At 52.5% G+C, this 24,319-nt stretch overlaps 1 protein-coding gene across 4 annotated transcripts in view; it reads left to right on the forward strand.

Annotated features, from left to right (window-relative positions):
* Positions 1-22,438, forward strand: part of NTM (neurotrimin) — a 394,804-nt gene extending 372,366 nt beyond the window's left edge. The window contains exons 5-9 of one of the 4 annotated variants that reach the window (XM_079763174.1): positions 238-358; positions 4,766-4,917; positions 8,025-8,060; positions 15,672-15,704; positions 20,773-22,438. In XM_079763174.1, the coding sequence (XP_079619300.1) occupies positions 238-358; positions 4,766-4,917; positions 8,025-8,060; positions 15,672-15,704; positions 20,773-20,870 (440 nt within the window). In that variant the 3' untranslated portion in view covers positions 20,871-22,438. The remainder of the gene's footprint in view (positions 1-237; positions 359-4,765; positions 4,918-8,024; positions 8,061-15,671; positions 15,705-20,772) is intronic. The other 3 variants (XM_079763171.1, XM_079763172.1, XM_079763173.1) reach the window with 3 other exon arrangements.
* Positions 22,439-24,319: the final 1,881 nt, after the last annotated feature.

The following is a 24,319-nucleotide window of genomic DNA, read 5'->3' on the forward strand; positions in this document are numbered from 1 at the left end:
ACACCTGGCCATTCGCCTCCGTTCAGAAGGGGATAGAAGCATCTCATGCTAGGCAGACCAAAGTTTTCCTTAGAACTACTGCGAGTGGTTTCATTCCCACAGCACAATGTGTGTAGTGAATTTGACAGCTCAAGTAAGCGCGGCAGATCAGAGAGTGAAAAATACAATCTGCGAGGGGGGCCGCGGCCTTGTTGGAGAAGGCATTTTCAGATGCTACAGGGCGTCTTCTCTCTGCAGATCCACCGTACATTTCCGAAGCGAAGGGGACAGGCGTCCCCGTGGGACAGAAGGGGACCCTGCAGTGTGAAGCCTCGGCAGTCCCCTCAGCAGAATTCCAGTGGTACAAGGACGACAAAAGGTGAGGACCCCCTCCCTGCATCCCCCTCTCCCCCACACCCAAAGAAGAAAGCATCTTCTCCAGGTACCTGGTTCCAGGTGGTTGCAAATGAAACCCTGTGAATTCCTCTCTGAACTCCTCCTGCCTAGCAGGGGGAGGCGATATACAACCACGTCTTTTCCTGGCATTAATGCATTTCAGCTTTGTTTCCAAAGTTGCCATGCAGAATTCGCGCTCACCGACTAACCAGCCTGAAGGAACACATTTTGTAAGGAAAGCCAAACCTCACAGGAAGGCCTGTGGATTTCTCATAGGCCAAGAAAAGAAGATGTTTTGCCTGTAGCTCTTTTTAACACATTCCCGGGCTTGCATGAGGTGTTAGGAACGCTCCCGGGACCCTAGGAGTGGCTCAGAAGTTAGCTGGAGCTAGAGGCCTCGGTTCCATTTCAGACGCTGTCAGGATTGGTTTACAGGAGTCCGTGACCCTAGTTAGCCCTCCCTTTGTGCCCAGGCTGTTCGTTCACTGAAGGAGAAAGAGAGGGCAGGGGTCCCTCCCCTCGCGTTGCTGCAGCCGCCACCGGGACATTGGTTGTGATTGGCTGCAAATGGCACGTTAGCCCAGGGTCAGCGGCTCAGTCCACCGGGCAGCACACTCACCGCTGTGAAAATCGCCGTGTTAAGATGGGCAGCAACAAATAAACGTGCAAGAACGCTTTTCTCAAAGTGGGGCGGGGATGATGCAAAAAAGTCCCGAGGTGTGTGTGGGGCGGAGAAGGAAGAAGGTGCTTCAGAGGCCGAGAAGCTGAGAAAGAAAACAACCAAGAGGGTGATGGGGAGGAGGGGAGAGGCGTGAGCCATTCCAGGCCCAAGGGATCCAGCTGTTGCCCACGTGACGTAGAACATCTTCGTGGGCTTGTGTGTCTGTCTTTATGGGGTCAGCCACCAGTCACACACCAAAAGCTCTTCCGGTCTCTGAATCGACCCTTGGTTTTTGTTTAGGACCAAGTCACTGAGTCATAAGATTCATTGTCTGATCATCATCCTTTCAGTGTGTTTCCATCTTAAGTACAAAAGACTTCAGTACAAAGCCTTTGTACTGTTTCAGCTAGCCCATTTTCTAGATGGAAGAACTGAGGCAGAAAGAGGGAAACAATCTCATAAGGAGATAAGAAGGAATAGCTGGCTTTCCCTCTTTTCCCAAGAATTCAGAATCAAGCAGAAAAGAGGGATGTTTTCCCATTAAATAAACCCAGTTGTCTTTCTTAGAAATGCGGCTTCACTTGTTCCCCCCCCCCCCCCCTCTTATTGAAGGATCTCCTATATGGATATCGAATAGCAGAAAAACACAACAGCTGTGGGGCTCAGGGTCAGCTCCTCGACCTTCCATTGTCTAGGTCAGTGGTTGGCAAACTGCGGCTCGCGAGCCACATGCGGCTCTTTGGCCCCTTGAGTGTGGCTCTTCCACAAAATACCACGGCCTGGGCGAGTCTATTTTGAAGAAGTGGCATTAGAAGAAGTTTAAGTTTAAAAAATTTGGCTCTCAAAAGAAATTTCAATTGTTGTCCTGTTGATATTTGGCTCTGTTGACTAATGGGTTTGCCCACCACTGGTCTAGGTCTTCACCAAAATGAATCGGCTGCATCCTGTTTTTATTTTTTATTTTTATGGAGGAAAAATACAATTAAAAGGTATGGGAAAGCAGGGTCTTAAACTATGTGGACGCGAGCAGCACAGGCCACAGCAGGAGTGGCCACGGTGAGGAAGGGAGGGAGGCGGTGCTGGCAGGACCTCTGCGCCATTGGAGGGCTGCTCTCCGCCAGGATTTTCCCGGAGGAGGAAGTCAGCGTCAGGGAGCATCACCGGGAGGGACTCAGGCCCGTGGCTCTGGCAACTTTGAGACTTTCTTCCTCTGAATTCTCATGGCAGCTTCTTTTCTCTCCTTGAACTAGTTCGGGTCGGTTTTCCACTTGCTGCTCATTTATTTCCCGTGTTCTTCCATCGAATGAGCTGTCTGTCCTCTAGGCATGCCGTTTAACAAGAACATCTCTGCCTTCAAGGTCCTTGTCGCTGCCCGTCCTCCCCGGCCACCGAGGCTGGCAGGTCTGGGAGGGCACGTGGCCTCTGCCTGGGGGAAGACCAGCTCTACCCCAGCTCACATTTCCAGGGAGAGAGTGGACTTCTGAGGCACATGAAGGGACTCTGTGCGATGGGGACAGCAGTTTTCTCAAACGTTAGGGTAAAAGTCTCCTTTTGAGTACACAGAGCACCAGTCACTGCAGGCCATTGTGCGTGACATCAATCAAAGCGAGGGAAAACGGGGTGCTGTCATTACTAAGGGCCACCCATCCTGGGGACCTGAGCCAGTAACCAGCCTCCAGGTGCATTAAGAAACAAGCCTGGTAAGCAGTGTGGCTGGGAAACGTGGGCCCTCCCAGTGGTGCCCACTGCTGCTGGCGCTGTTTTGAGCTGAAGACATCTCAGCGCTGTCAAGTAGGAGCCTGCTTTGGGTCGGGGTGTCCCCACCACAGCGCTGACATCTAACTCACAGCCTGGCTATGAGGTGCCGCCTTCTTTGTCCCCAGCCCAGGAATGGCATCCAACTGGCAAAGCTAGAGCAGCTCTCAGAAGCCTCCTGACAGGTGGGTCTCAGCACCTTCTTTGCACAGCACCCCCTAGAGGATCAGTCTGCACACAGCAAGCCGGAAACAGAACTGGTGTCTGGCTGCACAGCCAGACTCCTCATTCCATGGGGACAGTGCTCACCTTTTAATGAAGTTCATGGGCTCAGGCCAGTTCACTGCCCCCCAGAAAGAAAGGCTCCCTGAGGAGAATCGGCATAATGAAAAGCAAGGCGAGTCCCTCCAGCCAACCCCCCAGGCTCCCCTGAGGACAGACACTGGGTGGGAACTGAAGCCAGACCCGGCTTCTCTGTGGTCACTGGTGCTGTGGGTCTGGCAGAGGAGAGAGGCATCCTGCAGTCTTACCGAGATAACACCTTCAGATAATGACAGAGCCGCTGCCCTCTGTGCCAGCCCTGCTGTGACCAGGGACAGGCGGGAGCTCTCCGTGTCCAACTCCATAGAAATGTATCAGATTGAATAACATTTTCCAGTTTACAGCGCGCTTTCTCATCATTGTCTTGCTGCGCTCCACTTTCTATTTCCGCCGGAATATTGTCTTTCTCAGCGTGATGACTCTGATGCCAGCCATTTGCCCTAATTCATGTCCCCAGAGCCTGTTCCCAGATGTGTTCATCTTGACATTGTTTACTCTGCCCGCATCCTGCCCCAGCCAGACTCTCAACAGGCGCTGAAGTGTGCGACCAGGTTCCCCAAGATCCATGCAGAAGGATTTGTTCCCCCCACGAGTACTCCTTTTCCCCAAAACATAGACTCAGCTTCAGGCTGGGGAGACAGGTTATTTCAGGGAAATGGACATGTTAGCTTAATGCTTATTCTCTGAAAAAGGACATTGCTGAGTTTTTCAAAAGGAGAGGGTTGGTCTTGTGATTTCTGTGTAGACATGCGATCGTAATAGGAATTGCTGCTAACGACCCCTACAATAGAAGATATGGCCTCACCCACCCCTACAGCAGCTTTCTCCTCATCCTCTTCCTCTACCCAGTAACAGAATCCATGGCTCTCACAAGTGTGTCTAACTGCTTTCCTCACTAGCTACCTGTGGCACATCTTTAGTGGCCCCCACCACCAGCATGAGCCCTGCGGCATATGGGACTGCCATGGTGGGTTGTCCAAGAGACTGTCCTGGCTCTGTGGGGTCATATTCTCAGGCGTCTCTAATCCCTCCCAGGCCAATTGCTATGATACTCTGCACATCACCTCTCTCAGGCCTCCAGATTCAGAATGATCCCTCCTTCTTGTTTCCAATGGAAACAATGGGTTCTGAATGATCCCTCCTTCTTGTTTCGCATTCACAGCCCAAAGTCAGGTATTACGTGTAGACTGCCTCAGACTCTCAGGGGGAGAATTTATTGCCCAGGTGCTTGAAGAGCATTGTGGGTGTTTTGTTTTTTTCTTCAAACCCCTCAGGTTGTTCTTCTCTTAGAAGTTTGAGTTTTTCTTTTCATGGTTGTCATCACCATCACCATTTCCATTATCACCATCATCAACGTCAATTAAGTCCATACTTCTGAGCATGCGCTTCCTGAATGTCACACAGCTGGGACTGTGTGGGGCAGGGAGGCACCTGCCTTCAGAGGTGTAAAATGTCTTCACAGTGCCACCTGGGTCTCCAGGCACCTACATAAAATAGAGAAATTACAGTCATTGTGCGTGAACTTATTGTGTAGAGTACAGAAAGTGGGCATAATGTCAGAAGGCGGGATGAGATGATCACTAATTCCAGAGTCCACTTCCTGCGAGAAAAGCATAACCGTCTCTTTTCTCTTGTCTCTCTCCTTCATCGCAGGCTGGCTGAAGGAAAGAAGGGGGTGAAAGTGGAAAACAGACCCTTCCTCTCAAAGCTCATCTTCTTCAATGTCTCAGAACACGACTATGGGAACTACACGTGCGTCGCCTCCAACAGGCTCGGCCACACCAATGCCAGCATCACACTCTTTGGTAAGATGAGCCCCGAGCTGGGCAGAAAGGAGAAGAAGGTCATGCAGAGCAGGAGGAGTTGGGAAGAGAGGCCCTGAGGGAAAGTAGAAGAGAATCAGGGGTAGTGAGGCAGGGGTGAGGGAGAAGAGGAAGAAGGAAGGATGAGAGAGATAGAGAGAGACGCCGGAAGTAGGGAGAATTTTTAAAAAGAATGCTCGTGTTTCATTCTATAATGGGAAAAATCCTGAGACAGGAGAAAAGGATTTGGTGATGCTGAAATGACATTTAATTTTTTTTCTCCTCAATGGTATCTCCTAAACTGAGGATGGGGACTATAATTGGGTGGAGCAGTAAAGAGCCAGGGAGGAGCATTTACTGTATCAATGCTTTGTTCACTGAATTCGTGTGAGGTGGTAACCACTTCTGGAACTTTTTCTGGCCACTGGGACATGAGAGAAATGGAATTCTTTGTATAAAAGTGGAATCGTGGGCCTGAATGGGGATCCTGAATACTACTAGTTGCAGGGGGAGAATAAGTAGAGAATGGTGGGATTTCCCTAGTTTCCATTTGTATGAAAACGTGTTGTCTGGCTGGATTAAGGAATATGTGTGCGAGGGAGCCGCCATTGTGACGGAAGTGACATAGTCATTCATGCATCGATTCATTCAACAACTATTTAGCGAAGGGCCCATGGGTGCAGGACAAATGGCTGGGCACTCGTTGCACATTGGCGATGCTATTGGTGCCAGATGGAAGCAAAGGAGGCCAATGAACCAGCCCCTTTGTGGGGCCGGTGTCGCCTTCTGTGAGCAGAGCAGCTGCCCCGCGTGACCTGGAGGAGTGTCTTCCGGGTCAGGCCCTTGGGAATACTTCCTCCCCTCAGTAGTTGCAGACTCACCTCATGAGCCACAGGGTAATGTCTCCTGGCTTTGGGGGCAAACCCCTCCAGACCTCGCCAAGTTCGGGTAGCGCATTTTCCCCAATCTCTAACCCTCCAGTCTCCCGTGCAAACACACACTCTCCAGGGGGATGAGGCGAGAAAGGTGAGGAAGTTAGCAGGTGGTCGGCAAGAACAGAACTTCCTTTCAATCAGAGAACTCCCAGATAATCCCGTAGCTTCAAGTACCTCGCCCTCGCCCGCATCCCCTGGCTCGGCCTCCTGCCCTCCATGCACAGTGTACCCAGCTTGTCCCTAATAGCCCCTCTGTGCCGCCCATTGTCCTACCTCTGCTTCCAAATCGCTTCCGGTCTTCCTTTTCCCCAGCGCCTGCCCTGAAGCCCAGCTTCATCCAAGAGGGCTGGGAAGGGGAGGCCGCCCGGATCCCAGAGCTGGTGCTGGGAATGGACGGTGGGCGCTGTGATTCGGGTGATTGATCTGTCTGACATCCCTCACACAGGGACAGTCATAATGGCCTCTCGCGTTTGTCAGGCCTTTTTGGCAGGTGTCTGTCTGCATGAGTGGAAGGGCCAGGATTAGAAAGAAAAGCGCCCCTCCTCCCCTTTGCTCTGCAAATCTAAGGCTCTCCCTGGCTCTCCCGCCTGCCGCCCGAGTGCTCTCTCTACCCTCAGCGGTCCCTGACCCGCAGTCTCCCTCCACCTCTGACCTCCCTCTTCTGATTTGGATGCATGAAATGGTTTTGCAATTGGCTTCATCGCTCCTGTCTAATCCCCCTGGCTTCTTCCCCTTAAGATGAGAACAGAAAGAAAAAGCCAACTTTAAAAGCGCAGTAACTGTCATCTGTGACAAGAAGGGCAGCGAAGGATGTGTCCTGAATCCGCTCTTTTCAGCAGACCCCCGAGAGGCAATTAAACCCCCGCCCCCACCTCCAGGCCCACCCCAGTCCTGCCGTCCGTTCTGTGGGTATTCACCCCGTGTGGCATTCCTACAATTCCCAGATTCCCGCAGCCCAGGGCTCTCTTTGAAGAACACATTCAAAGAGGTAGCAGTACTGACACACGTGCAGGAAATCTGGGTCAAGCACCGAGGCATGGAGCACACACGGCTTGCTCTTCCATGCAAGAGGTCTCGGGGCCTTTACAGGCTAAGCCTCGAGGGAGGAAGGTTTGTAGCATCTTCCCAATTTAATCAAGCAGACGCCAGTATGTTATCCTTTAAAGAGAGACCGTTCGGAGGAGCCCACCACACAAATGCTCCATGGGAGACACGGTTCCCTGGAAATCGTGACACTCCGTCTGTGAGTAAGGTGACGGACTGTTTCAGGCCCCTCACGCAGCCCCTGCAGCCCCCGAGCGCATTATCGAGGCCACCACCACCAAGGCCTGTGGACACACATTACCCGATGAGGAGGGTTTCCATGTCATTTTCCATCCTTGGAAAGCCCCCTCAGCTCACAGCCTTCCAGCAGGTTCCAAGGCAGCCTTGACTTCACGGGAATGGGAAAACTTGGTGAGGAGGTTCACTCTTCCATAGCATCACAACAAGCCAGCTACGTTATCACCTAAGCACACCCATCCACCCGGCCTGAAGGTTGGAACGTGAGGAATGCTGGTGCTGGGAGAATCCCATCTTGGCCGGGATCTAACGCAAATGGGGACAGGGGTGGCCCTTCCTCTCAGGGCCCAGAACCAATAGGGTTCTGAGCACCTGGTCCCTAAGACTGCAGGCGTGGCAGGGACTCAAGAGTCCTACTCCCATAATCCCGACTCAGTGGTTCCTGGGGGACCTCCTTCCCGCCCTGGAGCCTTGGGAGCAGAAATTTCTGGTCTTGGTTTTCCAACGTGAAACAATGGGGTGGGGGTGGGGGACAAATTTCATCTGGAAACAAACAAACAAACAAACTCTGGTCCTCTGTTACCATATCAGTACCCAGCTCGGCACAAGCTAAGGGTGGAACCGTCTGCAGTGGACAATGTGCCGGTCTCCAGCCCCCTCACTTCCCAGCCTTCACGTCCAAGTTTGGAAGCATAGAGCACTTACTTTTGTGTTCCCCACGCTGCATTGTGTCCCACCACCTTTGGTTGTTGTGTCTTCCTTTATTTATCCATTGCTCCAGAGGTGTTTGTGAAAGGCAGTATACAAACTATATATGGCCAATATATAGCTACTGTATATAATATATGTGTTTGTTTTCATTTTTCTCTCCTGTATGTCCCTCACCCGATTTAGAACTAAATGAGCCTACAAGCTCAACTTTGTTGCAAGGTCAGTATCCCCCTTGCTTTATGGTTTCTCCCCCTCCCCGTCCCCGTCTCCCCCGCTCCCTTCCCCTGCCCCTCTGTGTGTTACCTGAGGCTCCTATCTGTCAAGTGGCTTAGAAGATGGCAGGGGAAGCTAAGGTGGTTACTGGGAGTTGGTGACACCCTTGCCCACACTTCTCCAGAGGGGTTGGTGGAGGGAAAGGAAAGAAACATCCTTAGCATCTCCAAGCCCAGAGACCCACAAGTTTGGGACACTGAGTCAGAACCAATAGGAAGACAGCTGCGACCCACTGAGCAGTTTTCATAGCGCGAGTCCTATTGATGGACCCTCAGCAAAGTGGCAAATACCAGGTACCGGAAGTTCAAATATTCCCTAAAATGCATCATCTGGTTCTCAGGGAGGTTTTCAGGGGGTGGGGGTGGGGATGGCACAGCATGCTCGCTGGTCAGCATGCAGTTGTCTGGAGTGGGATGCCCTTGAGTTCTAGTTCAAAGCCTGGCTCTTAGCAGTTGTGTGCTCTGGGACAAGTTGCTTAGACAAAACGTTGCTTAGACTCAGTTTCCTCTTCTACAAAATGGAATTGATCCGCCTTATGTACCTTACTTAGAGTTGTTCTGCCATTCAACTGAGGGTGCGAAGTGAAAAGGCTTTGACAACTGGGCGGTGCGTTTGAATCATTAAAGTCCGCTCTCCAGATGCAAGCTGAAAGACGAGGGCATCTCTCAGTGTAACCTAGGGGTTCATTAACTCATTTCTCCAGCCCTTCTCCCCAGCCCCCTCACATCACCCTCCACTTATAGCCTGCTCAGGTGTAAGACTCCAGCATCTCTTGCCTCTGTTTGCACAGCCCTTCGCATTCTCTCAAGGTCCACTAGCCTAGCGAGCATCAGCCATTAAGACTGTGACCAAGCATTTGGGCAGAAGTGCGCGTGGTCTGAGTGGAGAATGCAGCTGTGTGTGCTACTGTCCCCCTCCTAAGGGCACTGCCTACCACAAGCTAGCCCGGCAGGAAGGCAGCTGTGGAGATGAGGGGGATGGCTTTCTCACCCTGCACCCCATATCCCCTGGCTTTTCTCATCCCACCTCACCCACATCAGCCTGTTCCGCCATTCACATCCAGCTGTGCAGTCATTGGAGGGCTGGGGAAGAGGTGGGAAGAAATGGATTATCTGGGAGGCTGACAGATGAAGAAAAATACTTTTGTCATGAAAAACTTCGGGCTGTATTATTCACCGTAGCCATGCAGAGTGCCTTGGTGATGAACCACAAATGGGAGAACGGAATAGGGAGGAAAAGTGAACTCAATGGAAACGTTCAGGTTTAACGCATGATTCAGCTTACATTTATTGCGCCTCTGTGAGAGGCATAGGCACAGATCTAACATCGAGGGCATCAGACAGTACCTGGCATAGAGGGCAGAAGGGAGGCGTGAGACAGGAGCTAAGACGCTACTGCTCCAAGATGTGCTTTTAGAAGCCACTAAGCTCATTCTGATCACTTAGCTCTTCATCCTTAGGGGGAACGGGAGCTTTTAAAGCAAGGTGGTGGTTGCTAAGGAGTTAGCGTTTAACTGAAGGTGCACTCAGCTGATAGAGGGGGCATTGTCCCAAACCAAAGACGGGAACAAAGCCGACCAGAAGCAAGCACATCTCTACCAGGCCGCTGAGCTGGGACCCGAGCGGGGACTCCATTGTCAGGCCGCACCTGCTGAGACAGAGGCCTCCCGCCTCGCTCCTGGCAGCTGTCTGCTGTGCACAGCTGGCTACTGTGTCCGGGGGAGGGAGGGTCTCTCTGCCCGTCTCCATTCTGACTCTCGGGATGCTCTCAACCCTCACGCTTCTGTGGAGGCAAAGCAATGAGAAGGGCCAGAAGTTGTAGATTGTGGGCATCTGGAACATTCCGATATTTGGGTTAGTGTGGTTTTCAGGGTAACTGTTGGATGCTTTTGTACAACTAAGGAGTATTTTAGGGAAATATTGTATCTTGGGCATTTTCTTTTTTCTTTTCTTTTAGAGGATGTTTATTAAAGTTTGGGAACAGTGAAACAAGAAGGGGCTGGGGAAATGAGCCTAGGCTCACGGAGAAGTGAGAAAAGAGGGTGCCTTAGGGACAGGGTTAGGCGGTTTGCCAGGAATGAATTGTCACTGACCATTGCTGCCCCGGTTGCAAGCCTCAGGGGTCCCTTAGCGTTTAGGAGATGCATCGCTGTGGGGAAAGGAAGGGGAAAGGCTTTGCTAGTCTCCCACAGAACAGAGAACTACCTGTTTTCTCAGAGCATCCCCCCAAGTTACGCTCACTTTGTCTCAGGAATACCAAGCGAGATGTGAACAGGTGCATGGATTCCACTGACAGGGAGCGTTGCTTTAAGGGACGTTCCGAGCCGTCTTGCCACCCCACTCTGGATAGACTAGAAAGATTCGTGTACAAGATTTCATCCCTCCTCAGCATTTTCTGCCACCCTTGAAATATTTCTCTGCTCCCCTTTTGCAAACACAACAGATGGCCTGTCACCCTCTCGTATTAATATTTGGTGGGGCTGGACTCCTGCCCTGAGAAATACAGACTCGGGGACACGCCGCCATCCCTCACTGAGCTGGCTGGCGGGCAGGAGAGCGGCCCGCACTGCAGACTCAGCTGCTGGGTGGCTGTTCGTCTCCCATCACGGTCCTTTGTCTTTTATCTCCTAGGCACGGAGTCAGATCCGATGCTATCAGTGGGCTGGGAAAGGTTGGCTGATTAATGCCTGTGAGCCTCACCATGACTGTCAAACCAACTTACTAAAGAGTGGGACTAAGTACACTGTATCTGGAGGGGAAATTGCAGTAGAGAGAGGATGGCTTCTTCCCTGCAGAGGATTAGAGATGGTTCATGAGGCCCAGCCCTCTAGCACTTAGCTTTTTTTTTGGTTTATCCTTGCCCAAGGATATTTTTTCCATTGATTTTTAGGGACAGTGGAAGAGAGAGGGAAAGAGAGAAACATCGATGTGAGAGAAACACATCGATTGGTTGCCTCCTGCAGGAGCCCCGACCAGGGCCCAGGCAGGGGAGGAGCCTGCAACCAAGGTACATGCCCTTGACCGGAATCAAATCTGGGACCCTCTGGTCCACAGGCTGATGCTTTATCCACTGAGCCAAACCGGCTAGAGCCAGCAGTTAGCGTTTCTATGGCACTTGTGTCTAAATACCAGAAGGTATAAAAACAAAAAAGTTCTTATCCTTTTTCTAGAAGGTTTATCTATTCATCCTGACTTGAAACCAGCCCTTCCCTGCCCAGGAGAATCAGACGGCAGCCCTGGGCTCTCCTGGGTACCTGGGTTCAGGTATGAACATTGGCTTTGGTGCCAAAAAGATTACTTTGTAGGTTGACCAGAGACACTGGCTTGGAGGCTTGCGGGTTGGGATTTTTTTTTTAATCCAGTTTTTCTACCTTTTTAATATTTTGCTCCTATTTTACCTTGCCTGCCATTAATATGTTGACAGGAAAATCACACATTTTAGTCAAGCTCTTAGTGAGGAAAACACAGGCCTGTTTTTTGGGGGGTTGTTTTCTTGATAGCCAAGGGTTAACTCACAGTAGCCTCTGTGTTGCTGAGCCCCAATCCGCACTGGTTTTTACAACCCTTAGTTCTTACTGCCCATGGGGACTTTTCTTCCCAGTCTGGGACCCTGGGCTGGGGGAGGGGGGGAGCGTGCGGGGTGCCGGGCCCCCTTGCTCCTCTGGGGGGTCTCTGCAGAGATCATCTCCCTCCAGATCTCAAAAAACAGCCCACGTGGGTGCTGGCCCAGTCTGTTTCGTGCCTCCGCCCCTCTTACCAGTCTCAGTGTGCTTTCTTCCTTCCTTCTCTAGTTGTAGGCCTTCCATTCAGCCAGCTTTCCGGCGGTTCTGGATGATGGCTGTTCTGTATTTTAGTTGTAATTTTGATGTGGTTGTGTGTGGCGGCGAGTACAGGCGTTTACCTATGTGGCCATCTCGTTCAGGAAAGTCCTGCCCTGCATACAAGTAGCATGTGTTGGGGAGTCAAGGGGAGTAGCTGGGTAGGAACAATTCAGCTGAAGTTGTTTTCAGCGCTTTATTGACCTTATAGAAAATCACTTCTGCAGAAACGTGCTCTCAATTTTTTTTTTCCTTTTTTGAGCATTCCAACAAGACAGATTGCCAGGTAGAACCCTTCCCTGCGTCCTCACTGCAGCAGAGTCCGAAACAGCACCTGCCACTCGATGGCCCTGCACTTGCTCTGCTTGGGTTCAGGGGTGAAAGGCCTGTGACTGCTCTATCCCTCCCAGAGAGTCTCTTCATACAGCCCTCCCTCCTTCCCATGACCAAAGGCCTGTGACTGCTCTATCCCTCCAAGAGCGTCTCTTCACACAGCCCTCCCTCCTTCCCATGACCAAAGGCCTGTGACTGCTCTATCCCTCCCAGAGAGTCTCTTCACACAGCCCTCCCTCCTTCCCATGACCAAAGGCCTGTGACTGCTCTATCCCTCCCAGAGACTCTTCATACAGCCCTCCCTCCTTCCCATGACCAAAGGCCTGTGACTGCTCTATCCCTCCCAGAGGGTTTCTTCATACAGCCCTCCCTCCTTCCCATGACCAAAGGCCTGTGACTCCTCTATCCCTCCAAGAGTGTCTCTCATACAGCCCTCCCTCCTTCCCATGACCAAAGGCCTGTGACTGCTCTATCCCTCCCAGAGAGTCTCTTCATACAGCCCTCCCTCCTTCCCATGACCAAAGGCCTGTGACTGCTCTATCCCTCCAAGAGCGTCTCTTCACACAGCCCTCCCTCCTTCCCATGACCAAAGGCCTGTGACTGCTCTATCCCTCCAAGAGCGTCTCTTCATACAGCCCTCCCTCCTTCCCATGACCAAAGGCCTGTGACTGCTCTATCCCTCCAAGAGCGTCTCTTCACACAGCCCTCCCTCCTTCCCATGACCAAAGGCCTGTGACTGCTCTATCCCTCCCAGAGAGTCTCTTCATACAGCCCTCCCTCCTTCCCATGACCAAAGGCCTGTGACTGCTCTATCCCTCCCAGAGAGTCTCTTCATACAGCCCTCCCTCCTTCCCATGACCAAAGGCCTGTGACTCCTCTATCCCTCCAAGAGCGTCTCTTCACACAGCCCTCCCTCCTTCCCATGACCAAAGGCCTGTGACTGCTCTATCCCTCCAAGAGCGTCTCTTCATACAGCCCTCCCTCCTTCCCATGACCAAAGGCCTGTGACTGCTCTATCCCTCCAAGAGCGTCTCTTCACACAGCCCTCCCTCCTTCCCATGACCAAAGGCCTGTGACTGCTCTATCCCTCCAAGAGCGTCTCTTCATACAGCCCTCCCTCCTTCCCATGACCAAAGGCCTGTGACTGCTCTATCCCTCCCAGAGAGTCTCTTTATACAGCCCTCCCTCCTTCCCATGACCAAAGGCCTGTGACTGCTCTATCCCTCCCAGAGCGTCTCTTCATACAACCCTCCCTCCTTCCCATGACCAAAGGCCTGTGACTGCTCTATCCCTCCAAGAGCGTCTCTCATACAGCCCTCCCTCCTTCCCATGACCAAAGGCCTGTGACTGCTCTATCCCTCCCAGAGACTCTTCATACAGCCCTCCCTCCTTCCCATGACCAAAGGCCTGTGACTGCTCTATCCCTCCCAGAGAGTCTCTTCATACAGCCCTCCCTCCTTCCCATGACCAAAGGCCTGTGACTGCTCTATCCCTCCCAGAGCGTCTCTTCATACAACCCTCCCTCCTTCCCATGACCAAAGGCCTGTGACTGCTCTATCCCTCCAAGAGCGTCTCTCATACAGCCCTCCCTCCTTCCCATGACCAAAGGCCTGTGACTGCTCTATCCCTCCAAGAACGTCTCTTCATACAGCCCTCCCTCCTTCCCATGACCAAAGGCCTGTGACTGCTCTATCCCTCCCATAGAGTCTCTTCATACAGCCCTCCTTCCTTCCCATGAACAAAGGCCTGTGACTGCTCTATCCCTCCAAGAGCGTCTCTTCATACAGCCCTCCCTCCTTCCCATGACCAAAGGCCTGTGACTGCTCTATCCCTCCAAGAGCGTCTCTTCATACAACCCTCCCTCCTTCCCATGACCAAAGGCCTGTGACTCCTCTATCCCTCCAAGAGCGTCTTTTCATACAGCCCTCCCTCCTTCCCATGACCCTCCTTCTGGACACAGAGACTCAAGTCAGTGGAACCTGAATGTGACAGTTCATGAGAATAGTCTCTCCTTAACTTCTGGGCTGGCTCTTGCAGCCCAGTAGTCACTCCATGGACAGTCCTTGGTAAACACGGGTGCATGGCACCAGCACGCCCGTCTTTTCTCGGCCACCCTGCTCTGTGGAAGATCTCTGGATCACCCTTTGATCATAGATTTCCACCCCCCCCCACCCCTTACATTTTATCAGAGTGGCTTCCCAGGGTTGCTAATGCCCACTTAGATCAAGAGGGATATCGTACCGCAGGTACCTTTAAAGAATAGATCGAGAGCTTGAATGCAGAAGTATGTATTCTGATTCTGGCCAGATGCTTTATTTCAGTTGCGGTCAAGTTATAGCTAAGTTGTCTTTCCTCCTGCATGTGAGATCTTTGCACAGAGAATGGCATCACTTCAATGCAAGAGACTTGAACATCATGTTCTCATTTATTTTTCAGCTTTGCTAAGGGATAAGAGACAAAACTGTAAGGCATTTAAAGTGTACATTGTGGTGCGTTGATGTTCAGATACTTTGTGAAATGATTTCTTCATCCTCTTTATATCCAAGGTGAACAGCTACAGAGGCCTCTAGCTAAAAATGGAGGTCAACAATGAGAGATTAGCAGCACTTCAGGCCACTCAAGACGTGTGATCAACAGAAACGGCTCTGTGGGTTGTTCCAAGAGCTTGAAGTTGAGGAAGAGGGGGTGTTTGGTGGTCTAGTCAGCAGAGAAGAGCTGGAGCCCCAGTCTTTCCATAGTCAGGTCCCAGCAAGTCCAAGTGCAGCCGCATAGATGCAGGTCTCACAGCCTCAGGTAGGCCCAGAGAGATGAAGCCCTCTGGCCCCGCTCAGTGTAGTCCGACTCATCAAGAGAAGTCATGTAGCCGGGGTCTGGGCTCATCTGGCTCATGCAGTCTAGCTCCGCAGTGTTTCTGAGACGAATCCATGAATGCTGGTCAAACTTTTACATCTCAAACATAGCTTGGGCACCTACTAGCATGTTCAAATTGCTGTAGTATAATCCATTTGTGGGTGACTGTTTTATAGTTAAGCCCTATAGACTTCACCTAATTAAGGGATAGGAGGGTGGCCAAAGAAGGAAGTTGTTCTGCAAAGAAGTATCTATGGGCTTGGAGCCTCAGGCTGGAAGGTATACCCGTGTCCCCTGCTAAGCCAAGGGGGAGGTGTGGGTGCTCTTTGGATCAGCAGCCGAATTTGAACATCATTCATATCTTTCCCCAACTCGCCCATTATGGCCACTGGCTTTCCAACAAACTGGAGGGGAGCACGTATGAGGGTTGGGCTGCGGTCAGGGCAGCAAGAGGCAAAGGCGAGAGGGCTGGCTCATCCTCCAAACCCTCTGAGGGCGAAGCAGGTACCTCCGACTGCTTTCTACCTTAACGGTGGCTTGTTTTTAATTTCTTTTAGAAGTGAAACCTACAGCCCTGACCCCTTGGAAAGGTTGGTATGCTCATTTCCTAGGCAGCTACTGCCTTGGTGAGGACGGGATACGCCAAACTCTGCCTGCTCTCAAGGTGCCTTCTGCTCTGAGCTAACCCCAGGGAGCAGCCCAGGGGGCCTCCGCCCGGCCCTGGGGCTGAGTCTGTGTCCATTCAGATTAACCCATCCCCAAGGACATTCCCGTCTCCCTGGGCAGCTTCCCCTGGTAGAAGTCTAACTTCTCTGCTGGCAGCACTAATGAGCGCCTGGCCGTGCCCGGAATGTCTCCACATCCGGGTGCCCCTGTACCAGGCCTGCCTCTTGCCTTGCACACGGATGCTCTAATGCGCCGATCTTCTTAGACCTTGCATGCTGCCCTTTGCTTACCCCATTCTCTCCCTCTCTTTCCCCTGCGCTATCTTGCTCTAACTTAGAACTGGAAGGGAAGTGGTGGGAGGAAGAGGAAAGTGGAAGGAAGGGTGGGGGGTGGTCTGTGTGAGTCACTAGGCTAGGAATGAAATGGGTCTTATTTGAGGCTTTCATTCCTGGCAGATGTTTCTGATAAATAATTGACACTCATCACAGTTTTCTGGGACCCTGAGTGTCCTGATAATTAGTCTCTTTAGGCCTCTGCAGCTCTCTAGTGAGACAGGGGCAATAAAGGCATCCAGCATGGAGTGGAGGTGTGACTGGCTGAAGAGCGAAGGCCTCACAGGTGTGGCCCATGCCACCAGCTAGAGGGGCAGAGCTGTCACCCTGGCCACAAAGGCTCTGGGAGAGCCTTGCTCCAGGACTGGACACAATGCCTGGACAAAAGGTCATGTCATAGCCTTCTTCCACGTGCTGGGCAGTGCGGGATGGCCTGTGTGATCCCCACCTTAACCAGTGCCTGGATGGGGCTGGCCCAGGTGCTCCCCCCGTCCAGTCTGCATTTCCCGCAGAGGAGGGAGTCGCATGGAGTAGCTGAGAGGGAGGGGGAAGGAAAACCGCGTTTGGAGATAGAAGTGGAGGGACCTTGGCGGCAGTCACTGGAGCTCTGAGGTTCAGTTTCTGCCTGTGGGAGTGCGGACAGCAGTCCTGAGCATGCATGAGGCTGTTGGGGCTGGAACCCCCCTAACTGCCCGCACTGGGCCTGATGTCCCACCCAGAGGTACGCCTCCCTCCACCAAGGGGTTTGCAGTGACTTTTATTGGAAAAGAGGGGAACGGTGTTTGGAAGAGAAAATTGAGGTAAAGCAAAAGGCAAGGCAGGACAAGAGTTTGTTTTGTTGTGGTTATTTTTTTCTTCTCTAAGTAGAATCTCAAGAGCAAGAAAAACAGAGAAAATATGGGCTTATCTACAGGTATTGCACTGTTCTGGCTCTTTCTTTCCTCCAACAAGCACTTATCGAATACCCACCAAGGGCCCCGTTAGACACCGAGGGGCTTTAAAAAGCTTGCAGCACAGAGGAGGGAAACAGACAAGTATAACGCAGGGTGGTAGGCATTTCAATAGTGGGATGCATGTGGTGCTGTGATGCACAGCAAGTCAAGGAAGGCCGCCTGGAGGAGGTGACTGGAGGCCAGAACAGAACCTGGAACAAGGTGTGAGTTGAGTAAAAAGCATTTCAGGCACAGGGACAGAGGTTGTGAGGATGAGAAGAGAAAGGAACATGGTTGGCGGGTACACGCTCGTGTGTACAGGTGACGTGAGCTCGTGTTGCACGGAGTTGGGGGAAGGGAGACACTGACAGAGATATGGCAGGGAGAACGGCTAAGGAGGCAGAAAAGCGAGCAGATTATGAAATGCGGAGCGCTCTGTCAGGCAGATGGGAGGTTTGTGATGGCCGGAGGAATCCAATAGATTTGTAGCGTGATCCATTTGCAATGGTAGAGACGTGACCCTGGGATTATAAAGAATAAGCCTGAGGGGTCAAGGGCTGAGTGTGAACCTTCATGGGAGGGACAGGAGAGCTGTTTGGCCGCCTCGGAGAGGATGTGTGGGAACCCTGCCTGTCTCCTCCTCCAGTGCAGCTTTGTGCTGGAAAGAGGATGGGTTAGGGTGAGGGGACAATGTGTGGACGGGGTGAACGCAGACTGGATGAGGCTCCCCACTGTGAGTGACAGCTCCCTGTGGGTCTGGGACAGGAGACAGGAGCTTGAGAGGCCCCTGAAACTTGTCCAGGGTAACAGTGCACCAAGAGGAGGCTCTGGGCACTTGATGGCCTTTTCCTTTTTCTATGGGAAGAGTTTTTTGACACGACAGGTTGAGACCCCTCCTGATGGGCTCTCTGTGGTGCTGCCCAGCAGGCAGCAGGCCCACAGAGGGACTCTCAGGCCCTCGGCCATGGGACTGAGCACAGAGGCCCAGAGGAGCACCTGCAGACCGCCCTGCCAGGCAAGGTGCCCAGGATCGGGGGGCACCAGTCACAACAGCCTCCCCTGCATGCTGCAGAGTCCCTTGCCCGCAAACAAGGTTTCCTTTCAGGGTAAGGTAACGAGCCAGGCCCTGCCGGGCTGCATGCCTGGCCTGTGGCATCTCCCCTGGGTGGGGGCCTGCAAGGAGGGAATGCAGGAGAGCACCCACATGCTGGGCACTGTGCTTCGTTCCCCTCTCTGTCCCCACAGGGCCTCTTCTAGGCATGGTGAGGGAGAGGGAGCAGTGAGCTGGCATGAATGGGACTGGGTCTCAAAGCTGTGTGAGTGTTGAGGGGAGCAAGAGATGAATAGCCATGTGCCCATAGGTGCGTGTGGGGTCAGGTGTGCCAAGCACATTCAGAGTCCTGTGCCATGCGCACATGGGGTGATGGAATACAGCCACTACCTCTGCCCTGAGAACATGGAGCCCGGCTCCCACTAAGACCTGCTGGTCCCATGGACTGCGAAACCCATGTTAGACTCTAAGGTTTCCTTAAACCAATGGTCGCCAACCTTTTAGACCTCACGGACCACTGGTTGGTGACCGTTCCCTTAGAGTCGGCCTCAGGCCCAGGCCAGGCTCTTGCTCTGAAGGACTTGGGGGGTCCAGAGCAGAGGGGCTCCCTCCCAGGAGGGAATCAGAGCCTCTTACCCTAGAACCGTGGTCGGTAAACTGTGGATCACGAGCCACATGCGGCTCTTTGGCCTCTTGAGTGTGGTTCTTCCACAAAATACCACGGCCTGGAGAATCTATTTTGAAGAAGTGGCGTTAGAAGTAGTTTAAGTTTAAAAAATTTGGCTCTCAAAAGAAATTTCAACTGTACTGTTGTTATTTGGCTCTGTTGACTAATGAGTTTGCCGACCACTGCCCTAGAAGTATCCACCGGGTGAGGCTTCTCTCCTGGGATTCCAAAGCACACCGAGGACAGAGTGACGTAGGTAACAGTGAGGGACTACGAAGAGGGCCTTCCTGGCGGAGGCCTTTGGTTCTGTGGAGCCGGAAGGTCCCCTCCCTGCAGGGGGGAGAGTCAATAGCCCCCCTTGTGCCTCTCATTATGAGAACCCGCACTGCCAAGCAACTCAGGCGTTGGGAATATCATGTCCTGGACAGCAGGACACAGGAGGTGGGAGAGCATGCTGCACTTCAAACTCATGGCAGATGTAGGCACTGCCCCATAGTCAGAGATTTCTCCCCAAGGCCCAGGAAATACAACCATATGGGCAGGGCTTCCCAGCCACAAGTTTTAGGGTCCCAAGGAATCATCTCACCTGGAACCAAGGATCCAGAAGTGTCTCCGATGCGCGGCATCCAAGGCAGGTTCCTTCAGCCCCGTGAGCACATGCACTTAGTGCTGACACCAGCTTGACAGAGTCCCATCAAACTCAGCCCAGCTGAGCATGCAGGCGCAGCCTCAGAAGGCGCCTCTGTCTTGGGTGCCTGATTGGTCTAGGCCTCATCACTCCTGTGTGCTGGTCATGAACCATAGCTCCCTCGGTTATGGGCATTCTTGCCCCCCCCCCCCCCCCCCGGGCTCAGGGAGCCTCCTGGCTTATGCTTCACGGTGATAGGAAAGCTACTGGGGAATTCTCTGACTGTGTAGTTTTCTTGCCTCTCATTCTTGGCTTCATTCCAGAGTCTCTGTCAGCAGGCCCTGGGGGGTGTGCCTCGCAGGGGAAGGTGCCATCCCCCTCACAGACATTCTCCACGTGGTTCCGCCTCCCCATCTCCACCTAAACCTTCCCGCACGCCCATGACCACAGCCAAAGGCCACCTGTGTCTTTCCTTGTTCCCACCTCCACTTCCTGGGAGCTGGGTCTGGCTTTTCAGGCACGTGATGCCTGAGCTACGTCTGCTATGACCGAGGCCAGATGGGGAGAGCCCAAGTGCTCCAGGCAGACACCGGGCTCTGCCCTGAGAGGCGGTGATTGGCAGGAGGAGGCCGAGCCCAAGTGGCAGCCACAGCAGGGAGGCAGATTGTGGTGTCCAACAGGTCCTTTCCGGTAACAGGTGGAGCCGCTGGAGGGCGATGGGAAGGGTGAGGCAGGCAGTGCGCAGAAGTGGTTGAGTGATGATGCACAGGATGCGGGGGGCTGAGGGGTCTTACGTTATTGAAGCTCTGTGTGGGCTATTCATACACCTGCCACCTTTAGCTATAGCCTTAGCCTAGTACAGTGGTCAGCAAACTGCAGCTCACGAGCCACATGCAAACCGCTGTTTGCCGCTCTGTTGACTAATGAGTTTGCCGACCTTAGGGAAAAACATTTAAAAAACATTTTAAATAATGTACTAATGTCTTTAACCTGAAGTCAGAACTTCTGGGTAAGGGTAATGCCTTACGCAGTGGTCGGCAAACTCATTAGTCAACAGAGCGGCAAACCTCGGCTCGCGAGCCGCGGTTTGCCAACCACTGGCCTAGTACACAGGAAAGGCGCCGTGGCCACCAGCACACTTGAACCTGAGCCTCATGTTCTCTCCTCGCCAGGGAAAACTCCCCATTATACAGTGTGCGTCACGGGATAGAAGCTATAGAAGCCCCATTTGTCACGCAGCCCCTCCCTAGAGAGCGGGAACAAACCCAGATGCTCCCCGTTAGCGAGATGGCTTACCCGAGGCGAGGCCCAAGGACAGCCGGCCAGGCCACGGCCATTCCCTCTTCCGCCGGCTGCTCCTGACTCCTGTGCTCTCTCCACAGGCCCCGGCGCCGTCAGCGAGGTGAGCAACGGGACGCCGAGGAGGGCGGGCTGCCTCTGGCTGCTACCTCTCCTGGTCTTCCTCCTGCTCCAGTTTTGATGCGAGTGCCACCCCCCCGACCGGGGAAGCTGCCGCCACTGCAACCACCAACCCTCCAGCAAAGGCACCTCCGACAGCAAGAGCAAACCCCTTTCCAACTAAGATGTAATCCAACGCCATTCCGAGACACAGACGATTGGGACACAAATTCGAGGGAGGGGAACAAAGAACACTTGGGGCAAACGCGTTTCAAAAGGACATTGAGAATCGATCGCCTTGCGGGCCGGGCCGATACGTAGGTACAGCTGAGTTTTCTTTCTTTTCCCCAATGGGAGGAGCGCACCCCTGGCTTTGGATACCCACCCGCCAGCTGCATTGTTCCCGGGGTGGCCGCGGGCTCTGCCCACTCCAGGGCCCCTGCCAAGGAAAATTCTGGAGTCGGCCATCCCCCAAATTCAATCCGTCACTAGAAGCGAACACAGAGTGAGGCGTGCACCCCGATGTGCCGCGGGGGGCCCTGCTGTAGACTGTGCCACTGTCGTGTGTGCTATGAAACGCCAATTTCAAAAGCAAATCAATAAAAAGGAAACTAAACAAAACAGCCTTCCAGCAACCAACTCCCACAGTCAGCAGTCACACAGACCCCGTTCACCTTTGCGTTCCTCTCACTCCATGGGCATCATGGATCATAAGGGATTCCGGTTCACTATTAATTCTATTAATTCTCTTTTCTGACCTGAGTCTAGGACTTAGCTGGAAAGCAAGGCAAAGCTACACACCACACACATGAAAGGGGTGACGAGACGTATGTTTGTTAAAAAGATGAAAATGAATAGTGCACTTCTTAACTAGGTTTACAACTGGTGGACCCCACGCCGGGCATTAACCGCCCGGTGAGGATTTGGCGAAGCCACCAACAAACAAAACACACACACACACATGATTTAACCAATAAATACGTCCACCAGCGCTACAGCTTTCCCCTCATCCTGGCATTTAATGCCGACACGACTATGCTTCTCCGTGCTGTTTAGAAGTGGAAGGGGGGTCTGCACCTGACCTTGCGTTTGTTGGCTCTGCTTCTTTTGATGACATATATTATACAGTATATATATACATATATATACATATATTTTTTTTGTTAAGAGTTCTAGCCCTTTTCTTTCTCAGCAGGTCCGTTCTCAGACATTACTGCATGCTGTATATGGCGTTAGCTGTGTGTTGACCTTCTAAAAGATGATAGAGTTTACTGGTACTTGTGTAATCGGCTCCTGCCTCTATTTTTCTTTTTTTCTTTTTCGCGTTATCCACATGTCAGAGACATTTATACGAAGTGAAACGAGAAAACGACACTAACACGGGGCGCGGCCTCGGTTCCAGGGGTGGCTCCCCGAGGCGGGCCGCCCCCTCCATCCCGCACAAACACGCCGCCGAACCAGCTAAACAGCCAGTAACCACTCGCTCGAGCCCTATGGGAATCTCTGATGCCTTTGTGACCACTGGAGAATTGAACCCTCTTGGTTTCTTTTATTTAATTTCCCACCTGTGTGTGCGTGTGTATGAAAGAGAAGAAAATGCAGTTTTTAGATAATCTTTTTTCCTCCCCCCCTCCGGAGTCTGGGGACCAGAGAGGCCTCGGGGAGGGGTCCTGGGTGTGATGAGGGAAAGTGGGATTGGGGTTCGGGGAGGGAGGGGTTGTCTCTGACTTGACATTAAAAAGTGTTCCATGTCCCTCTTCACCTGGTGTGGTGCCTCATTCTGAAGGGGGGTAAGGGGGTGGGGGGATGCGGGGAGCAGAGCCGGGCTGGCTCCGGTGTGAAGGACACCGAGGGGGACAGGACAGGCTCCTGACTCAAGCAACTGCTCTTTCAGCCCCTTATTGGGGTGAGTTGGGCTCTTTCTGTGGACCCTAAAGCTCGGGTGACAGAACAGTCAGAAACCCCTTGTCCTCCTAACAGAAGCAAGGGGAGTGGGGGTGGGGCTCGCAGGAGCTGTGTCTCCAATGCTGGCTGAGGCCAGCTGCACCGTGCTAGTGTCCAAGAAGCTCACCTCATAACCTGGGCACAATGTCAAGCCTAGTTAAGACAGGCTTTCCCATGAGAGTATTTCCAGGAGGCAGCCCAGGGCAGCTATCATGAAAAAGCAAAGAAGGGGAAAGAGGAAAGGAAAGACTTGAAACAGTGTGGCTTGATATTATAATCCCAAGTCCCATCAACTGATGTGTTGGGGACTCTTCCCTCAAAGCCTGCTCTCCAAAGCTTGCTTCTAGTCACAAATTAAGAGGAAAAGTCGATTTTAATACAAAATAATATTCAAATCATTCTAAGCTGCTCTGACTGATTGTGGGAATTAAATTGGGGCTGAGACTCACCGAGAGGCGGAAACCAGGCCAGAGCTGAGACGCCCAGGGATTCCTGTACCTGAGTCCTCGGGGGGTCTGTCCACCTGAGAGGTGAAGGACGTGTTGGCAAAGGAGACGATTCATTTCCGGTGGCTGCTAGAAAAAATGAGAAAAGGTTGTTGACTTCATGACCTGCCCTTCTATCCCCACCCCCAGGTGTCAGATACAACAACTGCTACCCGGCAAAATTGTCAGGGACAGTGTGGCCAAGCTTTGCAGATTTAGGCTGAACAGCGGTTCTAAAACAGCCAAAGCCAAGGGCTTGGGGACTGTGCCCTCATAATGAGAGTGGGTGGGTGAGACTCGCTAGGCCTCTCATGCTTGGAACTTCTGCCGACACCCACTGAGGGTTTGGATGCCCAGCATGCTTCCTGGACCAGAGAGGGAAATACACAGGTAGTCCCCATGTTGCTGACCTGGAGCCCGGAAGCACCTCTGCGTAAAACACACCAAGGCATCTGCACAGAGAGGCCTCCCAGACTTTGCTGGGGAAAGAGAGTACAGCGGCATATGGCCTCCATTTGAATCAAAACTTTCTTTTTTAGCGACTAAACTTCCTTTGACCACTCCGTCACCGTCCTCCCAGGAGTCATTTGTAAAGGGACTCTGTCAACTTTGTAAAGTGACATTCATGAGAAAGACTTCACTTGACCTGCCTGCCAACTTCATTCCCCTTCCTGTCTGTGGTTCCTTAGGGCTCTGTTTCATCCAGAGCATGTCCCAGATAGACCCAGCTTTGCCCTAACTCAGTGGCCGGCAAACCGCGGCTCGCGAGCCACATGCGGCTCTTTGGCCCCTTGAGTGTGGCTCTTCCACAAAATACCACAGCCTGGGCGAGTCTATTTTGAAGAAGTGGCATTAGAAGAAGTTTAAGTATAAAAAATTTGGCTCTCAAAAGAAATTTCAATCGTTGTACTGTTGATATTTGGCTCTGTTGACTAATGAGTTTGCCGACCACTGCCCTAACTGATAGGTTCGGCAGCTAGAACTTCCTAATCTGCCTCAAGGGGGGTTATTAGAGTAGTTAGGGTTTGAACATCCCCACTCCTCCCCACCCCCACCCCCACACACACTCATCTGCTAAGTGTGCCAGCTGAGCCCCCATCGG

The sequence above is a fragment of the Cnephaeus nilssonii genome (assembly GCF_951640355.1).
Source record: "Cnephaeus nilssonii genome assembly, chromosome: 22".
NCBI classification, from domain to species: Eukaryota; Metazoa; Chordata; class Mammalia; order Chiroptera; family Vespertilionidae; genus Cnephaeus; species Cnephaeus nilssonii.